At 38.1% G+C, this 20,605-nt stretch overlaps 1 protein-coding gene across 1 annotated transcript in view; it reads right to left on the reverse strand.

The window, feature by feature from the left end:
• The window catches only part of LOC127433306 (pannexin-3-like), a 44,082-nt gene that overhangs the window by 17,728 nt on the left and 5,749 nt on the right, over positions 1–20,605 (reverse strand). The window contains exons 3-6 of the mRNA XM_051685083.1: positions 9,068–9,239; positions 5,620–5,805; positions 3,129–3,264; positions 688–776 (exon numbers count right to left, since the gene is read on the reverse strand). Coding sequence (XP_051541043.1) covers positions 688–776; positions 3,129–3,264; positions 5,620–5,805; positions 9,068–9,239 — 583 coding nt within the window. The remainder of the gene's footprint in view (positions 1–687; positions 777–3,128; positions 3,265–5,619; positions 5,806–9,067; positions 9,240–20,605) is intronic.

The raw sequence follows: 20,605 nt of genomic DNA on the forward strand, positions 1-20,605 counted from the left end.
CATCCTCTGCTCAAAATACACACAAACACTAACGGGGGGAGAGTGTGTGATTCAGGAAGCAGGGTGAATTAATTGGAGGCTTCATGCAGGGGTATTATTACTGAAAGCTTGTTGAGATGTAGCTACGGGCTGAACTCTATTCCCAGCCTGCGTGTAGTGAAGTACCTTAGCCCAAAGTTAGGTATTCACACAGGCTACAGCTGTCTGTCAAATCCAAACTCACCTGTTTTATCCTCAACAGCTAGAATACACTAAACACACAACCACCAGTACTGATGTCCTAAATAACTTGCACTGTATCTACACTAGAAGTGAACAACATTTTGATGATATTTGTAAATGAACTAATTTCATTTCAGATGGACATAGAAAGAGTGGCTGGACAGTAGCTGTGCGGCGCATCAAAAATAGAAACTGGGTGTCTGTCAACGGAAGTCATTGGGAGCTTGTAGTGTAGATGACTCCATTAATTATAATGGGTGCAATCTAGCTTAGTCGTGTCGTGCTGCTCACATCTAGTGTAAAAACTACAGTCTAGAAAAAAATCTGCACTTTGGAATTTTCTGCATGTACGAAATAGAATTCTACTTCATAATCAGTTGTGTGCGGCGTTAAGATACAACCCTTTGATTCCCCTGCATCAAAGCAGAGCATCAAGCGTTGTCTGTTTAGCAGGGGTGACCTCACCTGATTGTTTTGGATTCCCTGCGGTAACCCCTGTGTTAACACTTGCCCCTGTGAGGTTAACATTGTCACCGGCTGATAGAGCGTTCCACCTGTGGAAATCAGTTATAGACACAGGACTGAGGTCAGACCACAGGCTTTAGCTGCATAAAAAAAAGACTGAAAACATAATTATCCTGCAGCCCAAAAACAAACCAGTTCCTATCACAATCACCGTGCCAACATAAAACAAAAGTGTATTCTGAAAGAGGAGAACAAGGACTTCTTGTTTTGCTGCTAATTAGCCAGATTTCACAGCAATTAGACATTCTTTATTCACTCTGTGAAAATAATGTTCTGTGTGGGATGTTTGGAAAGGGAAAAAAATTAGTAAAAGAAAGATCAAGATAAAATTAGAAATATGTGTATTAAAAGGAAGCTCTCATTTGCTTCCTTTATCTGTGGTTCTCAACTGGTTGGCTGCAACCCAAAAATGGGTCAGAGGTCTGTTCTGATAGGGTAGCGGACAGTAGAGGAAAAACAATGCTAAATACATATAATAAAATGCAACTAATCATATAATCGTGTATAGTTAGGATATCAAAATCAACTTTTTAAAGGGGAAAACAAATGCTTCCCATTTTATTTTATTTTTTGTTGACATCAAAGTCTGGTAGTTCTATCAAACTCTGCAGTATCTTGGCACTAATTCATCTGCATAGAAGCGAGAAAAATACACAGATGCCAACATGGACAGATTGTGTGACATGCAATCATCCTCAAAAACATAAACAAAACTATGCAAGGTAAAAGAAAATATGACCCAAACTACACTAAATACGTGTTCCAATGCATATTGTTGGGTCTATGGCAGTTTATGGTAATATTAGAACATTTTGTTTGATGTTAAGAACATTTCTGTTTACTTAATGCAATAAACATTTTGAAAGTTGTGTTGGGTCACCACTCAATGTCCAATGTAAAAAGTAGGGCTGTGTTAAAAAAATAATAAAAAACAATAATTTCTGATCGTGATCTTCATATAAATGTTCCCAATATCAATTCTTAAAATCATTTACTCTATGCTAGGGGTGCTCATTACGCTGATCATTATCGAAAAGCACTCACGGTGTTGCAGTAATTCCTAAATGTGCCTAAACAGTAATATGTACCACCTAAAATGTATTAATGTAAACAAAGTAATTTATGTCTAAAGTGAAGGTCAACAGAGAGACTAAAAAGAGGATTTGTATCAAAATATCTGTTTTGGAGGGTAAATGCAGCCTAATAGACCTGCCACTGTTAATATGTTGTTAATATTAGGCCACGTCCACACTAATACGTTTGCGTTTTGAAAATGAAAATCTTTTTCTCTACATTGTGGCTTTCCGTCCACACTGAGATGGCGTTTTTGACAGTGAAAACTGAGCTTTTCAAAAATGCTCTCCCGAGTGGATACATTTGAAAATGCTGTCTTCACGTTGTAGTGTGGACAGGGGAAATAGAGGTATCTAAAAACGATGATGTATTTGCTGTCATGTGACGCAGTCATGTGATCCATTCAACCCAAAACAATCAAGATGGTGGCCCATGTTGTAGTGGCATTGTTGTGTCCGATATTTACTTTGATAGTGTTGATAAAGATCAATTTTACTTTGTACAACCTTTACATTGCATTCATTCAAAGGCGACGGGAAGTTTACTCGGAATTGCTGTGCGGCAACAGAACACAAGGACAATTGCGTTTCAGACCGTACATGGAACGGTGACTTTTCGTATGCGTGGTTAGGGGATTTTAAGAGTTTTCATACGTTTCAGTGTAGACAAGCAACTTTTGGCAAACAGTTGAAAACACCAGTGTGGACGGAGAGCATTTCGAAAAACAAAAACGCTGTTTTTAAATGTATCCGGATTAATGTCAAACAACAATAACAAGAAAATAAGAAAACAATTTGCTGCTCTTGGCTGGATAACTTAGTAACTTAGTTGCGTTAAAAAGTATTAATGTATTATAATCAAACAGTGAAGACTTTTCAATTTCTAAATCCTTACATGAATATTTAAAAACTTAGAGCACTGTTTTCTTTGTATTTTATTGTTTTTACTTGTTCGATTGCTTGTACTGTAATTTGTTACTTTGTTTATATGTATTCAATCCTGACTGTTTACTTGTAATGAATAATTGCTTAAGAACCTGAAAAAATATTTCCTCAAATTAACAAAATAGACATTATAACTGAAATATACCCAAATGAATTGGAATCCAAAAAAATCAAAATAAAATCTGATTTGAATCGAATCAGAAGCTTGTAAATCTGAATCGATACCAAGCCATATTAAAATGTGAACTGTATTATTGTTATAGAAATAATGAATTTGAAAAGAAAAGCTGTTTGAACTGAGATCTCTGAATTTATGGAGCACTTTCCTCTATGGGCAAACAGAGTGATGATTGGCCCCCTCACCTGAGACCACCTGAGAGTTGATAGTGGTCATGGCAATGTTGTTCTGTTGCAGTGAGCCAGCAGGGACCACAATCCCGGAGTGGTTAACTGTGCTGGAGACAGAGGTGAGGGATGGGGATGAGTTTTGGAGCAGATCCTACAGGGAGAAAACACATGAAGGGCTTATTTTACACAAATTCTTTGTTTGAAGTGGCATCAGGTGTTTCTTGGGTAAATCCTAATGTTCTGTTGGATTTAACTTTCGGTCTTTATGTTTTGGGTCCCATAGCCCCAAATAGTGTATGTGTAAAATAATAATAATAATAATAATAATAATAATAATAATAATAATAATTTTTACATTAACATATAATTTATCCTTCAAACTATTTTAATATGTTCCTCTGAGCTTATCAAATCCACCTTGGCAGAATTGCTTTAACCTTCGGATGTATCAAAGTAGGCATGCACTTTTCAGAAATATGACAAATATCCAGTATAGTAAAAATGATTCTTCTGTGGAGCAATTTTAGGCCAGCAAAAAAACATTGTATAAAAATACAATAAAACAAATTAAAATAGACAATTGGCAGGGGTAATAGGTTCAAACATAAGCATGTCAAAATTAATTGCATTTATTTATGTTTCATATCTGGGGACTCTGAGACCCCAACCAGAATTTTTTTTACTTGTATCCAGGGTTGGGGAGTAATGGGATACATGTAACTGGATTACGTATTTAAAATACAAACTATAAGTAACTGTATTCCACTACAGTTACAATTTAAATCATTGGTAATTAGAATACAGTTACATTCAAAAAGTATTTTGATTACTGAAGAGATTACTTTGCATTTTATTGTCATTTGTTTCATTTAATATTTAGTCCTTTCAGATGGAAAACATTTATACATATAAATAATGCGATCCAAAGTGCATTTGAACAGCAGTGAAAAACTTTCTTATGATGTGTTACATTCATACGAGCAGACAGAGAAGTAAGTTTGAAGTAAGTTTGGAGCAGAAGAAATAGAAATAAACTTTGTGTAAATTGTCAGCTTTACGCTAAGCTAAAATGCTATTTCTAGCCATTTTACATGCACATGTTACCAGGCACGATCATGTTTTTTTATCAAGAAAATTCATAATTTAGATCATAATTTATTTTTTCTAGTAAGACCTTTGATATTAGGGCAAAAATCGTCTTCTTGATAATAATTTTTGTATTGTTTTCCTGTAAAAATATCTAAAAATCCTTAAAACAAGATCAATTTGATTTATCTTGTTTTAGAAACAACACTGCATAAGATATTTAGGTTTTTCAGAGAATGTATTTTTAACATGTGTATTTTGTCTGACTGTACTGGCAGAGTTTTTATAGTCAAAACAAGTGAAAAAAATCTACCAGTGCTGAAGAAGTAATCCAAAGTATTTAGAATACGTTACTAACCTTGAGTAATCTAACGGAATACATTACAAATTATTACATCTGTAGTGGAATACATTTAAAAAGTAACACTCCCAACCCTGCTTGTTGGGGCAGTGGGGCAGTGGTGGCTCAGCAGTTAAGGCTCTGGGTTACTGATCAGAAGGTCAGGGGTTCAAGCCCCAGCACTGCCAAGATGCCACTGTTGGGCCCTTGAGCAAGGCCCTTGACCCTATCTGCTTCAGGGGCACCATATCATGGCTGACCCTGCACTCTAACCCCAGCCTAGCTGGGATATGTGAAAAAGAAGAATTTCACTGTATATATGCAAATGTGTGATAAATAAAGAAAATTATTAATGATTATTATTATTAATTATTGTATTAAGGAGGATGTTTTATGCATCAAATTTTTGCTAATTATCAGTTCTCATAAGATTAGGAAAAGATCAGGTATGAGAGTTAACATGAGAGTTAAATGGATAGTTCACCCAAAAATGAAAATTTTGGGCAGTGAGGAGAATTTATAGTAAAAAAGGACTTACATTTTAATCTGTTTCTCACCCACACATATCATATAGCTTCTGAAGATATAGCTATAACCAGTGAAGTTGTGTGGATTACTTTTATGCTTCCTTTATGTGATTTTTGAACCTTCAAAGTTCTGACCGCCATTCACTTACAATGTGTGGACCTACATTCTGTTAAACACAAATCTTCATTTGTGTTTAACAGAAGAATGTCTGGGATGGCATGAGAGTGAGTAAAAGATGAGAGAATTACCATTTTTGGTTGAACTATCCCTTTAAAAATACATTGGATGAAATTTGCAAATGAAAACTGCAGCAGAAATATTCAACAGTGTGCTAGTCTTCTCACGCAGAGGTCAGCAAAGACCAATCTGAAGGAACAGCGAGGGCAAGCCAAATGTGACCTTTTGCATCTCTATGAGAGGAGATTGTGTTGACGCAAATGTAAATGTTACTGCTGTGAGAGTGTGTGCATTGATATGACATTGTGTGCATGTGTTAGCAACAACCTTTGGCCTTCAGACTAAAGGTCTAAGGAGAATGTTTTTGTGAGTCACCTGTTGCAGGCCGAGGCTGGTCTGTGATGGTGAATACGGGCCGCCCAGGTCGTTCCGTAGCAGATTGTCACTGTGCATCTTGGTCTTGAGGCAGGTGATGTAACGATTGCAGAAGTCTTTACAGAGTTCGTTCACCTTCTCCAGCTCCAGCAGGTGGATCCTCAACACCTGGATCGCCTTGACCATCTACAGTATGTCAACACACAAAAGATACAGGATGAAGTTTACAAGAAATGCTTTCACTAAGGTTGCATATCTCAACAATAAGGGGCCAGTCAATGGAATTGTCACTTTTGCCCTATTAGTGCTGCCATTGCTGCATTGTCACTATATCTTACGCTTGTTAATTTGATACATGTTTTAATGCTTTTATGCAAACTTAAACATTTGGTATTCTGTTTCAGTATGTATTGAATATTGTTGTTGAAAAATAATTTGCAATGTATGCCATTATTTTCCAGCAAAATTCTGTTTATGATTTTAAAGCTGTCACAGAGTTTCATTATATAATGTATAATTTCCGGTTACTATTGAAAATGAAAACTAATTGCACGTGAAAATTCCAGGAGATCAACAGTTACAGAAATACTCAAACCAGCCCGTCTGTACATTAACTGAAGCTCCTGACCTGTATATGCAGGATTTTATCCATTTCACTGCTGCCACACGATTGGCTGATTACATAATCGCATGACTAAGTAGGTGTACAGGTGTTCCTAATAAAGTGCTCAGTGAGTGTATATTATTATATACAAAAAGTCATATAAAATAATATTTATATAATTATATTAAATTATAAATGAAATTGCATATACCTAATTCAAAGTAGTGCCATATTTGATTTTTGATGTGAATGAAAAAGAGGCTGTGAGGGATAGACTTACAAGGCTCTATTTTCGTATTAAAGCGCAGCGCTACGCACTATGACTGCACAACGTCTTATACAATTTTCATGAGAGCGCTAATTCTAAGTGTCATTTTCATGCCAGCGCAAAGTGCAGGTGGGCGTGGGTGGGAGTGTTTGCGTTAATGTGGTTGTAGGTGCGCAAACTGTGGGATTATTATATGTAAATGAAGTGGCACAAAGCGCAAATTGTTATTTTCCTAGGAATTTGGTCATTGCGCAAGTATGTTTCAATACCACATCTTAACTCAGCGCAAGGTCCAGTTCCTGCATTTGCAGTTTGGAGATTTTACCAGCAGGTGGTAATAAAGTGTATGTCCAAACTCTTAAAATATAGTGGAACATTAAATTAAGTCCCTGACAATCACTGTCATAGCCATTTTGAGAAAAATAAATAAAATAATTATGAGATTGTGTTAAACTATCTAGCATAGGTTAGGTCATGGCTTATTTTTTTATTATTATTATCATTATGTTTATATTTACTATTGTATTTATGATCTAATTTAGATTAGTATTTTTCCTCGTTGTCGTAGAGTGATTTTTAAGTCACTGCAAAAGGGGCCAGTGGAAGAAGTTAGACAGAGTAAAATGTTTGAATTTTCGCCAAACCCACTTGCACCTAGACTTAGTGCATGCTTGCATGAAAATACCAAAACTTCATGGCCATGCCCATTGACTTTGCGCTTATGACTTAAGGCATTGCATTGCGCGTAATCCTTGTGCTCTTAAAGTAGGGCCCACAGTCTTTTCAATAGCATGCACTGTATAAAGCTTTATAAAGCTCCTAGATCACATCTAATTTTCCACAACTGTTTTGTGGGTTTTTTTTTTTGTCTACTGAAATTTTTTTGGAAAGATGTTTCAATGTTTCATCAGTGCAATGATCCAAAGCACTTTAAACAACAGTATAACCCAATGAAGAGACTGTAAGTCTATCCCTCAAAGCCTCCTTGTCATTCCCATTAAAAATTAAAGATGGCGCTACTGTGAATAAGGATTATATAATTAAATATTATATACTGTATATTTATAAAATAGCATAATAATATTTTGTGTTAGAGTCACTTGGTTGGCACAAATCTGAATTATTATTGCAAATCTGAAATCCAAATGGGCCAGTAGGGGGGAAATTTAGCAAAATATCAGTAGGATAAATGAAATAGAAGATACAGCATCAAAAGTGAGAAAACCCCATTCAAATGGCTTTGTTTTTTAATGTTCCATCCCACTAAAAAATTTACACTAAAAATCAATCCCACTATTATACACATCTGATGCTTAAATATTTAATTGAATAAACTCCTTCACTGAAACCAAAGGGCAAAATAAATCATCCATTTTGAGTTTCGAAGCTTGATCTGCCTGCCATTGTTTGCTTGGCTGCTTTGCTTAATGCCATAAACACTTTGAGTTTTGCTGATACAGTTGGACGTGACTGAACTTTCAGTTCTAACTACCCATTCAAATAGTCGCCGCTCAAAGTCAGAACTCAAGGACGACCAAATGGACGAAAAAATGCTTTGCCAAGGAGGAGATAAATCTGCCAATTACTGCAGCTCGTTTAATCAGGGCTCAGTGCCATCTCTCTGAGGCGAGAACGGAGCCCAGCAAGGCCACTATAACTGTCTCGGTGAAGAGTTAGTGAACGGAAGACCCATGTGTGACCAGTGTGTCGTAAAGCACACAGATGCAGAGTTAATTGACTGAGCAGCACTAGTCGGCCATGTGCCCTGGTAATGATGAACACTGACCTTTCCTCTCCTCCTTCCCTTAATTTCTAATTACTGTTAACTGTCTTGCAGGGCAAAGAAGAGGAGAGAGTATGAATATGAGAGGGAGAGTTAGCAGGAAGGAGAACAATAGAGAGAAGAGAGAAAAAAGCTACTGTCAAGAGATGGGTGAGAGTAATTGTGACTAATACCTCTCACTTTTTATTTTCAGTTGAACATTGTTACTGTGTGGTACTTTTCATGTTAAATCCCCAGGCTAAGGCGTAACTCTTTTTAAAATATTCTAAGAATCAAAGTACAGCCAAATTTAAAGGTACGTTTTTTAATTTCTGCACCACTAACATGAATAAATGGAACTGCAATGACTTATATGACTTAGTCTCCCTGTCTACCACTGTTTGGATGTCAGATAGTCCCGCCGCAGACTCTTTTCGTTTTCGCTTTAGGTTGAGTTAGTTTTGTTATGTCTTGATGGTTGGGAAGCTCAAACAAATAGACCAATGTTTTGAAAGTGCCACTAAACCACAGTGTTTACAATTTGGGGTAATCAACCTATAAATGTCTTACTTATAGTTGACTCTACAAATATGAGAACAAATTTTAACATCACATTTTAAAAAAAATTTTTTCACCTTTAAAGGAGAGAAAAGGAAGTTGTACAGAACCAGTATCACAGCCAGTAGAGGGCAGTGCAGATATGATGGTAAACAAAGACTTTAGAGACTGTGAGTATACATGGATAACTGCATTTAGAAACCTGCAAATGAGACAGAAAGTTAAGTAAAGTTGCAAGAGGCTGTTGAGTGGTTACCAGGTTGTCTAGTTCAGGGTCCTCGCTGAAGAAAGGCTTGTGGTCCTGCTCTTGCTGGTGGACGAAATTCTCGATGTCAACATCAAAGCTGGCGGAGGTGATGCATTCTGATCCCTGCGTAGCTTGCTCACACTTCTCAAACAGCAAAGCCAGAAGAGGGAATAGAGGATGTCTGCAAGACACAATAAAAAGAAAAGTAAAAATTTTTTTCTGATCTTAAAGGATGTTCACACAAAAATTATAATACTCTCTTCATATACTCACCATTATGCAGTCTCAAACTCGTATGACTTTCTTCTGAAGCGATACGATCGGTTTTGGGTGAGAACAGAGCACTTGAGTCATAGGGATTACTTTTATGATACCTTAATGTCCTTTTTTGGAGCTTGGAAGTGTTGGTCCCCACTGACTTGTATTGTATGTACATATTATCCATCAAATATCTTTGTTTGTGTTCCGCAGAAGAAAGAAAGTCATACGAGTTTGAGATGACATAAAGGTAAGCAAATTATGAGAGAATTTAAAATTCATAATAACAATTTATTTCTGAGATGATAGCTAGATGCAAATTGCTGAATTACACATGTAACTTCATCAGATCACAAAGAAGTATTACACTACTGCTTGAAGTGTTTATTATTGCATATTAAAAACAGTAGGCAGAACAATGTATACAGTATACTGCACAGTATGCAGTGCATGCTAACATTCCATTCTGAAAATGGTCAATTTCTTTGGATTCTTATAGTTTTTGCAGGTGAGATGGATGGCAATATACAGCAGCTGATAATCTTCCCTATCACCATAATTTGATTGTAGGCATAAGCTCTGTTCTTAAGGTTTCTTCTGCTAAGTTGACATTTGTCATGTTAAGAGAATTAACATTTGCTGTATCATCAGTGGATGAATATGTTTGCACTGGTTTTAGTCTGTCCAGAGAGACGCCTCTGCTCAAAAGCAGAGCTGCAAAAAGCTAAACTTTACTCAGCTCAGGCTATTAAAAGCATTTTTCTATGCTGTACTGCCCTTCAAAGGCAAAACACAGTAACTACACATTTAGTCAAAATTGAGTAATGACCGAAATCTGTTCTCTTACACTGATCTGTCTTTTGACAGTCCAAAGTGGCTTTGAACTTTGCTCAAATTCAGAGAAAGTTTACTATTTTATAGGCTAATCCACATTTTACAGGACAATGTAAATAATTAAGCAATTTTTCTCAGTTTCAGGGTTGCCAAAGTTACTACATTTTGCCTTTGCAGGGCAGTCTAAAGCCAAAGTATACTTCGGTTTTTACGTGAACGCTTTACGTCTGCGTTCAGTCAAACGTTAAGCCTTTGAGAGTATACTTCATTTGATTGTGGTGGTTACATCTTCCCCTATTGCTTCTTCATGACAGCAACAGCTCAACTGTGAGTGTTGCCATCTTGTGGACTCACTAATTAGTGCAAATAATTCCAGGCGCATATGCATGCTGCGCATTCAATGTACGCGCGGTCAGAAAAATTGGGCCATGCGCGTAAAGTGCTTGAGCACTTTGCTGATGATGAAATTCGTTTTACACGTCCTGTTGTAGATGCCTAGTGTTCGCATTTGACTGAAGTATACTTTTGTCTCAAAGGAATATTCTGGGTTCAGTACAATTCTTATTTCATCCCAACCTACAATTACATCAGTGATCGCCAAGAAAGCAGATTCAGCTGACATTTCACCGGCACAGAACAGAGAAACGGTATGTTATGTAGGCTACTGTGTTTATACAGTGTTATGATAAAATGTTGTTTATACAGTGTTATTAAAAGTCCAAAAATCCGAAATATCCCACAATGTGAAGTTTTAAGAACTCAAATATGTATCTTGTATACAAGTTATTATTCACAGTAATTAATTAAAGGAATATTCCAGGTTCAATACAAGTTAAGCTCAATCGACAGCATTTGTGGCATAATGTTGATTCCACACAAAAATTTATTTTGACTCCCTTTTCTTTAAAATAGCAAAAATCTGGGTTACAGTGAGGCACTTACCACGGAAGTGAATGGGGCCAATTTATAAACATTAAAATACTCACTATTTCAGAAGTATAGCCACAAGACGTAAACAATATGCTTGTTAACATGATTTTAGTGTGATAAAATCGCTTACTAACCTTTTCTGTGTAAAGTTATAGCCAATTTTACATCTTCATTGCCATGACAATGTAATGTCAACAAACCCTATAATTCTAAAATGACTGTAAAAACTACGATATAAACAACTTTACAGCTCAAATAATACATGAGCTTTAAAAGAAGAGTTAATGTAAGTGCTTTTATAAAAATAATAAGCTTCACATATCTGCCTTTAAACCCTCCAAAAATTGGCCCCAAGTAAGTGTCTCATTGTAACTTCAATTTTTGCTTTTTTTAAAAAGAAAAGGATGGACGAGTCGAAATTATTTTTGTGGTATTTAACATTATGCCACAAATGCTGTCGATTGAGCTTAACTTGTATTGAACCCGGAATATTCCTTTAAGTGTCCAAGAAAACTACATCCTCACAACAAATGATTAAAAGTCTAAGGTTTAAGTTAATAGGAATATCCTACCATATCCTGTGTGTGTGTGTTCCTGTGCATGTATTCATGTTTGCATTCAACTTCTGCTTCTTTTTTTTTTTTCTTGGAGAGCCTGTTTGAGATACTGAGATAATCTGTGAGACTCGGTGAGAGGCCCAGTCTCCGGCTGTAACCCACCACTCTCATTTGCAGCCTTTAATAGCAGGCTATATTAGACTCTAATCTGCCTGATCCCAATTTAATGCTGCTCCCTCCAGCTGACGTGACAGGAATACTAAACAGGCTCATGGTGCTGAGCAGCAAGGCGATCTGTGCTCCCTCCGGGCTCGTCCTGCTCCCCTCCATCGTGCCAACCCCTCTTCCCCTCTCCCCTCCCCAGCCACACTGAACCCTGGAGGGCATGGCTGGGTTATCTCTCCCCTTCTTTCTCTCTGCAGCCCTGTATCATAACCCGGACACAGCAATAAAGGCCCAAAGCCAAAGGATGCTATCAATTTAGCTCTCAGAGGATTTGGCAAGTAGGCTGAGGAACAAGCTACCCAGAAATTAGAGCATAAAATCGAATTGGAAAGTTAAGCCACTAAAGTACAGGTTAGTTTTAACATAAAATTCCCTGAAGTGTCTAATAATGCTGCATTATCTTCATTATGAGGTTACGTACATTTCATAACATTTATCTGCCACAGAAACTATGTGATTTCGGTTCACTTCAGTCCATAATCGGGTATTATTTCTTCAGGTAATTTTGTTTTATGAAACAAGGTGTTCACAACCAAGCCAAATGCGCACAAATGCGATGACAGATATAAAGCAGATCCAAACATTTTGGATTACATTATCTCATGACGACATGGCAATTGCCTTAAAACCTTTGTTACTAAAGATGGACTGAACACTTAGTGTAGTTACTCTATAAACTAATTGTCTTGGTTGTTTCAAAGGCTAAATGAGTGTGGAAAAACTCTTAAATGTAATCTGATCTCTTCAAGCCGCTCTAGACTTTTAAAGCTCTTCATCTTTGTGGTCTGGATGAGGCTATGTGCCATAAAGTGCAGAGCTAATCAGTTAATCTTTCAAAATGTGCCCGTAAAAATGAAACACTTAATGCTATTTGTCCTTTACCTTTACTTATCATCTCTCAACTCTTGCTAAAAAGACTTTCCAGACTGCTGTCACTTAAACATGAAAGAGTGGGCTCATATAGTTGAAAAGACAGAGGGACTGTTAGTTTTGCAACCTAAAATACACTCACTGAGCACTTTATTAGGAACACCTGTACACCTACTTATTCATGCAATTATCTAATCAGCCAATCTTGTGGCAGCATTGCAATGCATAAAATCATGCAGATACATACAATTAATGTTTGATCTCAGGGATTTCAACCGTAGCATGATTGCTGTAGCCAGACGGGCTGGTTTGAGTATTTCTGTAACTGCTGATCTCGATTTTCATGCAAAACAGTCCTAGAGTGTACACAGAATGGAGCCAAAACCAAAAAACATCCAGTGAGAGGAAATTCTGCTGATGGAAATGCCATGTTGATGAGATAGGTCAACGGAGAATGACCAGTCTGGTTTGAGCTGACAGAAAGGCTACGGTAACTCAGATAACCACTCTGTACAATTTTAGTGAGCAGAATAGCATCTCAGAATGCACAACACTTCGAACTTTGAGGCGGATGGGCTACAACAGCAGAAGACTATGTCGGGCATTTTATTAGGATCATAGTGTTCCTAATAAAGTTCTCAGTGAGTGTATCTTGAATTAAAAGGTGCCTCATATTCTAACTGCAGACTTTAAGATGGGCAAAAAAGGCAGAGCTGTTATGAATTACTGATGTCATTAAAGACCCCATGAAATTGCTTGACAAGTGCAGTTTTCTTTCCCATGTTGACATATTTCCTACTGAAGCAAGATGAATCATCAATATTTTTGGTCCATTTTTCTGGAAGAGAATAATGTACATTGTAAATGTATTTGTGCTAAAAATTTGTTTTGTCAACTTTTTTGGAAAACTCTAGCATATGAACTCGTAGCATGACTAACAAGCCACAAAACTAAATGTTTTATTTAATTGGATCTTCAAATACTGAACCCAAACTTTAGCTAATCTAAAATGATTGGCCACTCAGACATATTTATAATGTAAGATTTACATGGGTAATCATGCCACCTTGTATGTTGACACTGTCATCTTATATCTAGATTCAGAGAAATATACAAGCACTATAGCACTTCCAGGCACTGCGTCATACCCTCACATTCCAGAAAGATCTTAAAAAAGAGTGTGAGACTCCAAAAGCTGGTAAGGTGCCAAAGACAGAAATACATTATCTGCAGTGCAGAGATCTCTGGATGGAGAAGCAAGGCAACTATTACTTATCCCATAAAAAATGTAATTTATAGGGAGAGAGAGAGAGGGGAGTCAGCAGAACTAATCCTGAGAACTGATGAATACATTTAGACAAGGCTGCTCTACTGCCATCAAATGCAGGGACACTAATTCAAGAATGATGACAAAAAACAAGATAAGTCAAAAGTACAGCCACAATACAAATCAATATGTGTATTAACATGATTTTAGTGTGATAAAATTGCTTACTAACCTTTTCTGTGTAAAGTTATAGCCAATTTTACAACTTTGATGCCATGAAGGCAAAACACTGTAAACCCTAAAACAACGATTTAAACAGTTTTAGAGCTCAAATAAGTTACATGTGAGTTTTAACAGAAGAATTAATGTAAGTGCTTCTATCAAATTATACATTAAATTGGCCCCATTTACCACCATTGTGAGTGCTTCACTGTAACCTCAATCTTTGCTTTAGGATGGCCAAGTTGAAATTATTTTCTTTTCTTTTTGGTATTCAGCATAATACTTCAAATGCTGTTGATTGAGCTTAACTTTTCCAGGTTCTGGTCCCCATCCACTTTCATTGTATGGAGGAGAGAAGCTCAACTTCAACTTCTCTGTTCCACAGAAGTTTGGAATGACAAGAGAGTGAGTAAATAATGATGCCATTTTCATTTTTGGTTGAACTATCCCTTTAAGGTTTCATTGCCTTAGCTAATGAAAACACTTTTAAAGGCTTAATCTAATTAAGTGTATCTTCTTTTAGTGATCAAATTGAATTTATTATGAATATTTTAGTAAAGAAGTGAGATATAAATGATTAAAAAAGAAGTAAACTGAAAATAAATAAATAAATCTTTCTTTAGAAAACTGAAAAAACAAAACAAAACAAAAAAAACACATCAATGCAATTCAAAGTCCAAAAATAAAGCCGGATGCATTAGTTGCATTTGTTTTGGTAGCGTGGCGGGCCACCCACGGGCTGCCAGGGAGATGGGGGTGTGCTCTCTGTGTGCTCACCCGGTACAGTATGTTTGCCATCCTAATCAGGGCGAGTCAGTGGCTGCTGCCTTTATTAAACCCAGTCTGGTCTGGGGTGCCCCCACGCTGAGACTGCTCCTCACACACACACATACGTATACATTATCACACACTACCCCCCTCCAGGCTACATGTCTGGAGCTCACTCTGTATACCATTCGCCATCAGGGTTTATGTGGGACCTCGACTGTTGCATGTCAATGAGTGGCGCTGCTCTTTTTCAACACTGTTATCACCTCTCTCTCTTTCACCTGAAAAGTAAAGGGTAGCCATGGTCTGTTGCTATCAACTGTGAGGAATAATCAGTGGACCACAGTAGTGAAGAGTTCTATAAAAATAGCTATGTAACATAAAGCATAAAGACAATAAATCAATGTTGGCGTCAATGTGATTGGTGCATTGCTTTGTGGTGGATTGGGTGTTTTGAGTGTTTTTTTAACGCACTGATATGCAGTTGCTAGGGTATTCTGGATGGTTTTTAGAGCCTTGCTGAGTGGTTGCTAGGTTGTTCTGGGTGTTTTCTATGTGTTAGCTTAAAAGCCCTTTCCTAAGTTTCTATGATGTTCTGTTCTCTACATTCGGCTTGGTCCCTTCTTCAATGGAATTTTTCCCCCACTTAGCGAATGCAAAATAAAAGGATCACTTAGAAAAGTAATAGCAGACCTCTCCTTTTAGGTATCATTTATGTCTGCAGCACAAAAAATGCAGGGCGAATTACGCAACAAAATGCAATACTTATCATTAGGGGTTTGTTAAAATGCCTAACGTTGAATTTGACATTGCTTCCGAAAGTTCATGTACTCTGAAATCAACTCTATTTAGTCATATGGCAGAGATAAGGACATTACTGACAAGCAACATATGCCATCAGACATTTTTGCATAATTTCAGGTGTGAACAATTTTCGCTCTAGCACTACTGATAGCGCATTGCACAAGCAACTTCTGAGACAATAGCAACAATGGTGAGTGTGATTCTGAGATTGTATCTTTGCTCTAAAATAAAAAATTTTACTCCAAAGACAAATATGTTTACGGTTGGGGTTTGGTTTAAGAGGTACAGTTAATAAAATATGCCTTTCTTTTGACCGTACTACAACATTTACCAAAAATTCAACTCACTTTTGGACATTTCACCCAAAAACCGAAGCACATACATGGCCATATGTACAACAATATTTCCAGCCTTGGCCACTGGGAGGCAGTGATTCAAAATTTTGTTAGCACAGACCGATTTCAGTAGCAGAACTTTCAACTTAATGTGCAGTTCGACCTACTTTCGACCAAATTCACAGTGCGATCAGTCAGCATGATGGTGTTAGGCTTACGAATTTTTGTTTAGTTTTGCTAACACAAACTCACAGTTCATTACTCAAAACAGTCAGTCTGTGAAGTTCAGAACATCATGCACCCCGGAGATGATAAAACAGGATGAAACAGAATAGAACTCGCCATCTACCGTTCTAAATTGAGCAACAAAATCTTGCTCAGGGATAAAAATGTCCTGAGAGATTTCCTGAGATACTTTGAGTACAGTATCCAAGAGCTACTTACCATAATCTGGAAGAAATACATCCTTTAGCCCGACAGTCATAAGACTGCAGCCTAACTGATGTGCTCTTGGGTTGCATCCATGGCTTTGGTAAGAAGACTCTGAATGGTATAGAAATCTCTGCACCATTAACAAGTGAGGGGAAGAGTCTTTATAATGTTGGGCACCAAATGACTGGGAGAGCTCCCCAACAGCGAATGTAAACAGAATTTATGGTGCATTACTGCAGCTAGGGAGAACTGGCTCACCATTTCCTCTCTGGCTGTCAAATTAAAAGTACTCCTGTTGGGACTGATATGCACTGCTGGAACTCTGGGTCTTCCAAAGATATTTCTCTTACTCCTTCTAATTTTCTTTCCTTTTTTCTGTTTCTTATTCCCTCTCCTATCTCTCTCTCTCTTCTAGCAGTCCATGACGCCCCGGATCGACAGGAGCTCAAAGAGAAGACAGCATGACTGTGCACCCTGAGACTGTAATCCAGTATCAATGCAAATCCACTCAGCACCCGCCACAGACGTGCCAATCTGAGTCACGGCGAGAAGGCAGAGACAAACATATAAACCCCATTCAGTCATTCAATACTTGTATATAACCAAACCTACAGGGGTCCAGTCACTATACATAAACACAGATATTTCAAAAGACAAAGGAGCTTGTCGCTGACACAGGCTGAGAGGGGCTGAAGCTTCAGGATGCAGTTCTACAATATGTACACAAGGAAGCTGTTAAAAACTCTGCTGAATAGACTATCTTATACTAGTATGAATTTTCAGACAGGTTAATGCTGGTTAGGGCTGGTTTGGTTTGGTCAAAAAGTGTGGTCTATCTGGTAAAGGTGGTTGACCAAAGAAGTCTTGCTGGTTAAGCTAGTTAAGAAGCCTGTTAGTTACACCAATATACAAGCATTAGGGCTTGCACCAATTCATCAACTAATCGACTAACTTTTTCTGTCAAAATGATGGACAGCGTTTTGAAACTATCCGTCAATGTTTTTAAAATGTGGAAAATAGCAGAAAAATTTAAGCAAATGCAACCTATGAATCATTAAATAAATAAAAGTAAACATTGACCTGCTGAATAACCGACTACCCGGCTACTTTTATGGGTGGTATGGCAGGGTGAGCAAGAGAAAGACACAGTGGGTGTGGCGTCAAGCCTCGGAGAGGCATTTATTGGAAACAATAATAAACGTACAAAATGTCCAAAAGGGGTAATAAAGTGTTCAAGGGGGAATAATGTTCATAATAAGGGGGAATCTGGCATCCTCGCGGTGAACAGGGCTCCATGAAAGGGGCGGGGTAGTGTTCATAGGAAAGCCCAAGCACGGGCTGGGTCAGTCGGCCGCTCACGCTCCCCTCCAAAGTCCACGGCGCGTGGGGCGGCGTCGTCACTGGTGGCCTGTCTTCCCAGGTCCGCGGCAAGCGTGAGGGGAAGGTGGCCCGGCATCTAACCCGTTGGTGGCAACATGAGCAGTTCACGCCCAGCGAATCATTACGGCATCCGGGGGTCCGAAGAACGGGTCCAGCAGCGCATCAACTCATCCGATCCCTCCCAGCTCTGGTCCTGGGCGTGCGAGGATGCCAGTGTGTGCACACATGGAGATTTGAAGCCGGCTCCCCAAGAAAGGGTGCGCACTGCGTTTTAAAGACAGCGGTGATGAAGCATTATCCCCATCAGGTGTGCTTCATTCACCGCTGACCAAACAAGGCTTATTAATTATGCAACTCTTCTCGATCTCCCGCCCAACTCCCGTCGTGAGCCTGGCTGAAGGGTGGCCCTAAGAGGCGGGGCGACGATGACAAGCCAGAGGGGCGGATCATCCTGCCACATCTCCCCTCCCAAGCATCACCCCATCGGCACCTCCTCCCACGATCATATCCAATCATGGAATCCAAAGCCGGAGGTGCACACTCTTTAGCCGCCCACACGGGAATGCTACTTCCTCAACCAGGCCCTACGGTCAGAGTGGACGTAAGAGGGATACCTCTCCGGGCCAAATCCTCCTCTCACTCACACCCAGGTAGTAACAGAGAAAAAACACGAATTAACATGACAGCCTCAGCCAGCTACAGGGCAAATGCTTATTAAGTGCCACTTACCTTTTGCTGCAGCTGGGAGACCGTCCTCGTGTTTTCTCCATCCCACTCCAGGCTTTCCATCGAACCGGCGAATGAGAGGAAAAGTGACGTAACTGTTGGTGCCCAACTGTGCCGTCTTTGCCCACAAAAGTGCCCGCATTCTCCACCACTGTGGCAGGGTGAGCAAGAGACAGACACAGTGGGTGTGGCATCAAGCCTCGGAGAGGCATTTATTGGAAACAATAATAAATGTAAAAATGTCCAAAAGGGGTAATAAAGTGTCCAAGGGGGAATAATGTTCATAATAAAGGGGGAATCTAGCATCCTCGAGGTGAACGGGGCTCCGTGAAAGGGGCGGGGTAGTGTTCATAGGAAAGCCCAGGCATGGGCTGGGTCAGTTAGCCACTCACGCTCCCCTCCAAAGTCCACGGCGCGTGGGGCGGCGGCATCACTGGCGGCCTGTCTTCCCAGGTCATTATTTACATCTTGGCAATGATGGCTACAAAGAAATGGCATAGATGCAGGACCAGGACTTCGGCACACAAGAAGAGGCTCCTGAGTTCTGGCACCATTGTCAGTGTCACTTCATTTTCTATAATTATTCATTAGCTTTAGTGATAACTTACATAATAAATATACAGGTAGTATACTATACATGTATGGGTAATAGACATATGATGACTTTCTTATCCAACATCGTGATCAAGATAATAAAATAAAATATATACGAATGTTGAAGGGAAAGTGTATATCTTAGAACTTGTAACTGGTCACCATTAAGTTTAAGTTTTTCATAATTTTAACAAACTTTTTGCCATCACTAGTTCGTTTTAGTTCATGGTCCTCTTGTGTGACAAATGAATTTTTAAAAGTACAAATATTACATGAATTCTCTCAGTGGATATAAGTTCAAAACATGATATTATGCTGTGCACATAATAATTATCAAATAATTTGCAAAATGTAGTTTAAAATAGTTGTAGATGGATTATAGCATGTCACACCGCACCACGTCAACTTCCCAAAAGTATTTAATGTCAACTACCCATACTATATATAAATATTAGAATTGTGAATTGATAAAATGCTTTTTATTAATGTCAGTTTAAATTATTTAAATATTTCTTTACTTTAAATTTAAATATAATCAAAAATATATTTACTTTATACTTTGTCTCAAAGAACTTGCAAGAAATCACAGTCATCATTTATTTTATTTATTTAAATACGTATATGTTAAAATGTTTATTTATTTATTTTTTTGCGTAAAGAGTTAATTAGACATTTTTACAGGTATACCATAAATCTTTGATTTAAGTATATGTTTACATGCCATAAAATCAGTGAACATGCTGTAATTAAAAGTTGGGCAAAATCTTCTGCCCCTTTCCTGTGGACTTTTTTAATAACAGGATCAAACAGGCAGATTCAATTTTTACCAAGTTTAATTGGCAAGATAAACTTAAGTATACATTGGTAGTTCAATGTTTGGTAGTAGAGCTTCTTTGAGTTCTCAACCTAAATTATGATGGATTTAAAAGTTCTGAGGTAAATTAATTGTGTCTAATTTGCATATACTTATAACTGTTGGGTTTCTTAGTTCAGTTCAATTCTCAAGCATTACAGATTCCCACCTGAGTTTCCTTACCAGCTCCCTGTTATTACTGTGGTGTAGTGCAGAATTTAACACCCTCAGGAAATTCTCTGGATACATATTTCCATTTCGACTCATGGTTACTGGATTTTATTGGACCTAATTTTGGATATGTCACAAGTACCCTACAGGAGAAAGACCCCCTGCCTCATCTCTAATAAGAAGAGAAGGTCTCAGAAGCTTTAAAAGAGAGTGCAGTAACTTGTTAAGATAATTACTGTATCACACATTTATTCCACTGTTAATAATTAAGCAACGAAAGCCGGAGCATATACAGTCCCAACAACTCAAACTCTCAACATC

Source organism: Myxocyprinus asiaticus, chromosome 43 (genome assembly GCF_019703515.2).
Source record: "Myxocyprinus asiaticus isolate MX2 ecotype Aquarium Trade chromosome 43, UBuf_Myxa_2, whole genome shotgun sequence".
NCBI lineage: Eukaryota > Metazoa > Chordata > Actinopteri > Cypriniformes > Catostomidae > Myxocyprinus > Myxocyprinus asiaticus.